The sequence below is a fragment of the Bufo gargarizans genome, chromosome 11 (genome assembly GCF_014858855.1).
Source record: "Bufo gargarizans isolate SCDJY-AF-19 chromosome 11, ASM1485885v1, whole genome shotgun sequence".
Classification (NCBI taxonomy): domain Eukaryota; kingdom Metazoa; phylum Chordata; class Amphibia; order Anura; family Bufonidae; genus Bufo; species Bufo gargarizans.
In genome coordinates this window covers 36953107-36960501 of record NC_058090.1, presented here as the reverse complement: position 1 = coordinate 36960501, position 7395 = coordinate 36953107, and the positions used below count along the sequence as shown (strand labels likewise).

General features: G+C 42.4%; 1 protein-coding gene across 1 annotated transcript; it reads right to left on the bottom strand.

Moving 5' to 3' along the window:
- Positions 1-3817: 3817 nt before the first annotated feature.
- On the bottom strand, positions 3818-5758 carry LOC122921273 (sperm acrosome membrane-associated protein 6-like). Its single transcript, XM_044271251.1, has 8 exons — positions 5541-5758; positions 5266-5340; positions 5110-5175; positions 4985-5017; positions 4797-4874; positions 4604-4707; positions 4340-4499; positions 3818-4122 (listed from the first exon to the last, which is right to left on the bottom strand). The coding sequence occupies exons 1-8, from the start codon at positions 5749-5751 to the stop codon at positions 3818-3820; spliced, it is 1032 nt and encodes a 343-aa protein (XP_044127186.1). The 5' UTR covers positions 5752-5758.
- Positions 5759-7395: the final 1637 nt, after the last annotated feature.

Here is a 7395-nt window from a genome sequence, read left to right as displayed (position 1 = left end):
TTGCTGGGTGTGGGCTGGACCCAGCCCTCTCTGTTGGTTGGGGGCAGTAGTGTGTAATGTGTGAAAGGAGCAAAGAGAAGCAGCAAACTGAGATTCAACAGTCTCATCAGACCTGAAAAAGTTCCAGCCACAGAGAGAGAAGATTTGGGTGTAACAGAAGGTTTAGCAGCCATTTCAAGGGACAAAAAGTCAGTAAAAGTAAGTCCTCTATTTTGGATGTGGACTTCACTGCATTTGGTTAGGCTAGTAGCTTCTGGCACCCTTTCATACTCGAGACACACTGACCAACTGTTAAAGGACTAAACCCACAGCTGGGCATTGCAGAATTATTAATTGATGGAGAAAGAGAATTTACACCTTTTTGGCTTGATTGGAGGGACTTGGAGAAGTTCTTAATATTACCTCTTCCACCTACCATATACACAGCCTTGTGGGAGAACTAATTGATGCAGTCTAAACAGACTGTGCCTACCATTGCTAATGCGTGTACCCGGGAACTACCTTCATTTCCAGTACAACTGTTCATTTGTGGCAATCTGAGCCAGCTTCATAATTGTGCATTACCTTGCATGGCATGGCTAGGGACCCCTGACTTGTTTTTATAATCTTTCACCACCAAGGGAACCTCAAACCACCATTAAGCAGGAGGCTTCTCACCAGGATGCTCCCTATGGGGAAGAAAGGGTGCGCCCTTCCATGGCCCAAGGAGCACTGGAGTAGGACCACCACAGTGAGAACTACAACCGCCCCCATCCTCACCACAATACCACTCCCATCTCCGCTCTAATGCCTCCCTACTGCAAGTGTACCTAGAAGAATTGATCAACTCCCTCCACCGCCCGGTTAACACATTTCGAAGTTCTTACTGGGTCAAGATTCAAAATAAGAGGTTATGAGTAAGAACTGCTAAGATTGAAACATGTTAACCGGGCAGTGGAGGGAGTTGATGTCTGTATAGCTGCATTTTAACCGAAGACAAATAAAGATAATGGCAACATATACAACCCTGGATGCTGGAACTTCTTTTCTGTGTTTGCACCAAGGACTCATCCGGTCTGTTCAGAGCAGTGGGATCGTATGGTGAGCTGGAATGTAATCTGTTTATTTACTATGCCTATAAGGTGATGGGACGGATCTGGCAAAGCCTTTATTTTTGTTTTTCTATTCCTATAGTAAGGAGGAGGCCCAAAGTTCCTTCTATCGCATAAGAAAGCACAAGCATTATAAATGACCCATGCCTGGTGGGGGGGCTGTTATACATTTTTTATCTGACTCAACAAGTTTCACCTTTTGGTTCTCTCTACAAATATCTTCACACAAAAATAATGACTTTATTCAACCAGTGCACAAGCGATTGGCTCCATCAACTAAATAGTCACTTGAGCATTGAATGATTTAAAGTCACTATTTTTGCTTGAAGATATTTGGAGTGCTGCTTCCTTCATTAGAATCGCTATGGTGAAGAAAAGGTTTGGACTCCTTTCGACGATTTTGGTTTTAATTGTGCTGTTCCATAGTCCTGAAATATGTGGTAGTACCATGTTTTACTAAATGGCTGTTAATTTTAAGGGACCAAACCAGACTGCTCTCTCCAGAGAAGGGCATTTTTATCTAAGGCTACTTTCACATTGGTGTTTTTGGGTCCGCTTGTGAGATCCGTTTCAGGGCTCTCACAAGCGGCCCAAAACGGATCAGTTCAGCCCCAATGCATTCTGAATGGATAAGGATCCGCTCAAAATGCATCAGTTAACCTCCGTTCAGCCTCCATTCCGCTCTGGAGGCGTACAATAGTTTTGATATCCGTCTGATGAAATTGAGCCAAACGGATCCGTCCTGACTAGAGATGAGCGAACCTCTGTTTTAAGTTCGGCGTCTAAAGTTCGGGTTTGGATTAGCGGAGAATCCCGATCTGGAACCGGATATGGATTCCGACTTCCGTTGTGGTCCGTGGTAGCGGAATCAATAATCGGCCATTATTGATTCCGCTACCACGGACCACAACGGAAGTCGGAATCCATATCCGGTTCCAGATCGGGATTCTCCGCTAATCCAAACCCGAACTTTAGACGCCGAACTTAAAACAGAAGTTCGCTCATCTCTAGTCCTGACTTACAATGTAAGTCAATGGGGACGGATCCGTTTTCACTGACACAATATGGTGCAATTGAAAACTGATCCGCCTCCCATTGACTTTCAGTGTAGTCAAAACGGATCCGTTTGCATTATCATGTACAATTTTTTTTTTTTTTTTTTTTTTTTTTTTTTGTTCATGGTGATGCAAACGAATCCGTTCTGAACGGATACAAGCGCTTGCATTATAGGTGCGGATCCGTCTGTGCAGATACCAGACGGAGCCGCACCTAACGCAGGTGTGAAAGTAGCCTAACACAATTTTTTTTTTTTTGGTTTTTTGTTTGCTTTTCTTTTGCATTTCCTCCTGACAGTCATTCCCCATCTAAGCCCCTTATCCCAACCACACTCACACTGTGTAGAAGATTTATACCTTTTGGATAATAATTCCCCCCAAAACTCAATGAAATATATATATTTTTTATATATATATATATACAGTACAGACCAAAAGTTTGGACACACCTTCTCATTCAAAGAGTTTTCTTTATTTTCATGACTATGAAAATTGTAGATTGACACTGAAGGCATCAAAACTATGAATTAACACATGTGGAATTATATACATAACAAAAAAGTGTGAAACAACTGAAAATATGTCATATTCTAGGTTCTTCAAAGTAGCCACCTTTTGCTTTGATTACTGCTTTGCACACTCTTGGTATTCTCTTGATGAGCTTCAAGAGGTAGTCACCTGAAATGGTTTTCACTTCACAGGTGTGCCCTGTCAGGTTTATTAAGTGGGATGTCTTGCCTTATAAATGGGGTTGGGACCATCAGTTGCGTTGTGGAGAAGTCAGGTGGATACACAGCTGATAGTCCTACTGAATAGACTGTTAGAATTTATATTATGGCAAGAAAAAAGCAGCTAAGTAAAGAAAAACGAGGGGCCATCATTACTTTAAGAAATTAAGGTCAGTCAGTCCGAAAAAATTGGGAAAACTTTGAAAGTGTCCCCAAGTGCAGTCACAAAAACCATCAAGCGCTACAAAGAAACTGGCTCACATGCGGACCGCCCCAGGAAAGGAAGACCAAGAGTCACCTCTGGTGCAAAGCAGTAATCAAAGCAAAAGGTGGCTACTTTGAAGAACCTAAAATATGACATATTTTCAGTTGTTTCACACTTTTTTGTTATGTATATAATTCCACATGTGTTAATTCATAGTTTTGATGCCTTCAGTGTGAATCTATAATTTTCATAGTCATGAAAATAAAGAAAACTCTTTGAATGAGAAGGTGTGTCCAAACTTTTGGTCTGTACTGTATACATTTTTTTTTTCGTAACAATCCAGCAAGATGTTATAGCACAAGTTAGAGGTGATTTGATGGTGTCCTCTTTATCCTGAACATCTTGGGGTCTTTTCAGGGTGCATCATATTGACCCAAGGTTTAAGAGGTTCCCACTGTGCCTCTGCAGTGTTGGCTTTGCTGCAGGTTGGAATTGTTGGGTTGGTGGCCTCCTCTACTGCTTCCTGAACAGGTTCTGGATCCTTTCAGGGTGCACCACTTTGACCAGTGATAAGGGTCTTGTCCAGACTTGAGGGTTACTCACTGTGCCTCTGCAGGATTTTTTTTTTTTTTTGTTAAGGGATAGGAAAGGTTTGGGGTAACGGTTAATTGTATTTTTTATTTTTTGGGAGGGGAAGGGATGGGAAAAATTTGGGGTAAAGGATAGTGTTTTTGTTTTTTATTTTTTTGGCAGGTAGTGTTCTGGTGGGAAGCTGGTTCTTGGTCCTGGTGTTTTTTTCGACCAGTCTACACTCAGGGCATGACGCCAAAGGAACCCGACCAATACGGTGACAATTAGACAGCAGACAGCAGCGTAGATGGCATAGCTGACATGGCTCTGGAGGAAGGTGAGGATGATGTCTTTTGTGGAGGGACCATGTTCAATCCTCTCCTCCTCTTCCTCCTGGGTAGGTAGTTTTTCTGCCAGAGCTCGATGGAATTCAGCTTCTATTTCCTCGACTGCCTTGGATTTAGTCTGCGTCACTGAAAAACAGAAGAGAATACAATAAATAAGGTGATGAGGAGAACGTTGTCTTCTGCAGTGCTGAATGAAAGACAGAGAAGTTATCAGAAATAGTTCTTTACTGTAAGAGCAGAGGCAGGAGGGGCTTCTTATCGTGTATATATATATATATATATATATATATTTATCCGAATGGTCCAGAAAAGAGAACATTCGAGAGAGAAAACTAAGTCTTACCATCGAGATAAAAGAATCTTCGGAGTATGATGTCATCATCCTCATCCATTATCTCACAGGCATAAGTTCCTTTATGGCTGACTCTGGTTGGCTTGATGTGTACATCCAGGTCATCCCCAATGTAGAAGTCTTTAAAGTTACTCAAATCCGTTTTTTTGATCTGAAAGTGAAAACATTGATGACATCGTATGAGACATGTGTCCTATGTGGAGTATAAATGGCAGTATAAATTTGCACTGTAATAGAATGGTATATGCGACTTACGTTTTTGGCGTACTTCCAAACAACCTTCGGATGATCGGGAAGGATAAAGGACGCCGTGCACCAGATTCTGGTCTCTTCCAGCTCTTCCACCTTGATGTCCTTAACTGAAATGGGAAACCACGGTCAATGACATGCAGCAATGAGCTAACAGATTCATAAGAGGTTCCCAAACTAATGGTAGAAATGATCTTACGGGGACAGGTCACCGGGATGTTGCAGTCCTCCTCAGCACAGCGGCTGCATGAGAAGGTTCGGGCAGCTTTTTGAAGCCCTAGGGAAAGAAATAGAGAGAGGGGTCTAATGTCTGAGGTAAATGATGACCCCACCATGTATGTAATGGAGGCCACTCCTCAAATTGACCCATCTAATGACATTACTCACCACATGGAGGTCTGCATTCCACCGGTGGATGACCTAATGGAAGGAATCAAATATGGTTAAGGATGGATGATGTGATATATATATATATATATACTGGCTCTTTATGAGGATCTTTAGTCACTTACTTGCGACACGATCTTTCACGCCTTTCACAAATTCAGCCATCTTTTTGTCAAACTGTTCTACCCAAGCTGGTGGAAAAAAAATTTGGGGGAAAACTTACATTTACTATTTATGACTCAAAAGAAATTGGGGAAATTCTTGAGATTTCAGGAACTTACATAGTTTTTCAATTTTCTTGACCTCTTTTTCAAAGGTCTTGAGATACTTTCTGATGTTGTGTATCTGGTTGAAGGCTGTAAGGAGAAGACACATGAGATTTAGGACATTTCCTACAGCGCTCTATGATGGAGATGGGGCTATCTGGATGGATAGAATGTAGAAGAGATTTCCTACTCGGACAACTGTTAATGAGCTACAAGTAAAGCTTTAGTCGGCAGGGAAATAGCTCAATCCTGAGAGGACACATGTACTATATAGAAGATGAAGCCGTTACCTATCGAGATGTTATTCAGGGGGTCAAAGCCCCAGTGTAGCCTCTGGAGACATTCTTCGGCCCCCATTTTGTCCAGCGAGACCGCATGGTAACAAATGCTGGCTCTGTCCGCTGGGGTGGTGAAGCATTTCAGGCAAGATGTCGCTACCTGAGCTCCACATAGAAATACTATGATCTGCAGCAGCAGATAATAGGAAGTAAAGAATCGCATGACGTCTTGTCACAAATCCCTTCAGCCTGCGAACCTGAGAAATCGGAGAGAAGTGATCATGAGATTTCCACTGGAGGGAAGTAGGATCCATTGTCCCCACCTGCTTCTTCTATATGTTCATGATATGGGGGTGACATGATGTCAACTTATAGCCCATAGGACTAGGGATGAACGAACTTGTGTTCAAGTTCGGCATACAAGGTTCGGCTTATCAAAGAATTCTGTTATGAATTCCGCTACCACGGACCATAACTTATGTGAATTAAGTGAATTCTTAGATAACGCAAACTCGAACCTTGTACGCCGAACTTAAAACACAAGTTCGCTCATCCCTACCTAGGACCCCTCCAATTACAGAATACAAACTGTCATATATGATGCCTGATCTTCCAAATGGTCATTATACAGGGTGGGCCATTTATATGGATACACCTTAATAAAATGGGAATGGTTGGTGATATTAACTTCCTGTCTGTGGCACATTAGTATATGTGAGGGGGGATACTTTTCAAGATGGGTGTGACCATGGCGGCCATTTTGAAGTCGGCCATTTTGAATCCAACTTTTGTTTTTTCAATAGGAAGAGGGTCATGTGACACATCAAACTTATTGGGAATTTCACAAGAAAAACAATGGTGTGCTTGGTTTTAACGTAACTTTATTCTTTCATGAGTTATTTACAAGTTTCTGACCACTTATAAAATGTGTTCAATGTGCTGCCCATTGTGTTGGATTGTCAATGCAACCCTCTTCTCCCACTCTTCACACACTGATAGCAACACCGCAGGAGAAATGCTAGCACAGGCTTCCAGTATTCCGTAGTTTCAGGTGCTGCACATCTCGTATCTTCACAGCATATGCTGCACCTGATGTGCAGCACCTGAAACTACGGATACTACGGCAGTGAAAAAGAGAGTGCACCCTTCCCTCTGATTACTCTGTCACTGGAGTTCCTGCCTGATGGTAGTTTGGGGTGCCTTTGATGTTTGTGGTTGGTGCAAAATGCAGTAGGTGCAATGCTTCAAAATGGCCAGTGTGTGGTGTAGTAGGAGTTAGAAACCAGGCCAGGTTCAACAAAACAAATTTCCTTATTTACTTGAATGCAAAATAAGAGTTGTAGTACATCCAACAACAGCCTGCACACAGTGCAAACTCTTTCCCCCAATGTCTGTGCATGAACTAGGCAATGTTAGAAGCAATCGCCTTCTGTTAACACTATCTCTTGCTAAAGTCTCTCTCAATAGAATCGCAAGCTGGTGACTGTATTTTTTAGATAAGTGTGCAGGTTCAATCATACAACTGGCCAAGTTGTCCCTGAGGTGTGTAGGGTGTCTTAACTTGTTTCCCCTTCACAGGAGCAAAGTCTGAAAAGCTTTATGCAAAAGCAAATTCTGAAAATGTTCCACTTGCTGACTGACTCCTCACCTGGCCATGCAGATTCTCAAGTCTTGTCTTTCTCCAGTGAGCCCCTGAGGAGCCAGTGCAGAGGATGGGAGTAGTAGTGGCCCTGATGAGATGACATATCAGGGTGTACTTCCTAAGGCCATTGCTCCCTGGGAATCTGTGCAGTGAAAAGGTGGTAGAAAGGCCAGAAGTAGATGAATAAAAGTCTCTCCTTACTATGTGCAAAATAGAAGTTATGGT

What these genes read in the sequence shown, in the direction of transcription:
- LOC122921273 (XM_044271251.1), bottom strand. Translation starts at nt 5,751, where the DNA reads ATGCGATTCTTTACTTCCTATTATCTGCTGCTGCAGATCATAGTATTT. An exon ending in CATCCCGGTGACCTGTCCCC is followed by an intron (nt 4,708 to 4,796) that starts GTAAGATCATTT and finishes TTCCCATTTCAG; the next exon opens with TTAAGGACATCAAGGTGGAA. An exon ending in AAGATTCTTTTATCTCGATG is followed by an intron (nt 4,123 to 4,339) that starts GTAAGACTTAGT and finishes TCTGTTTTTCAG; the next exon opens with TGACGCAGACTAAATCCAAG.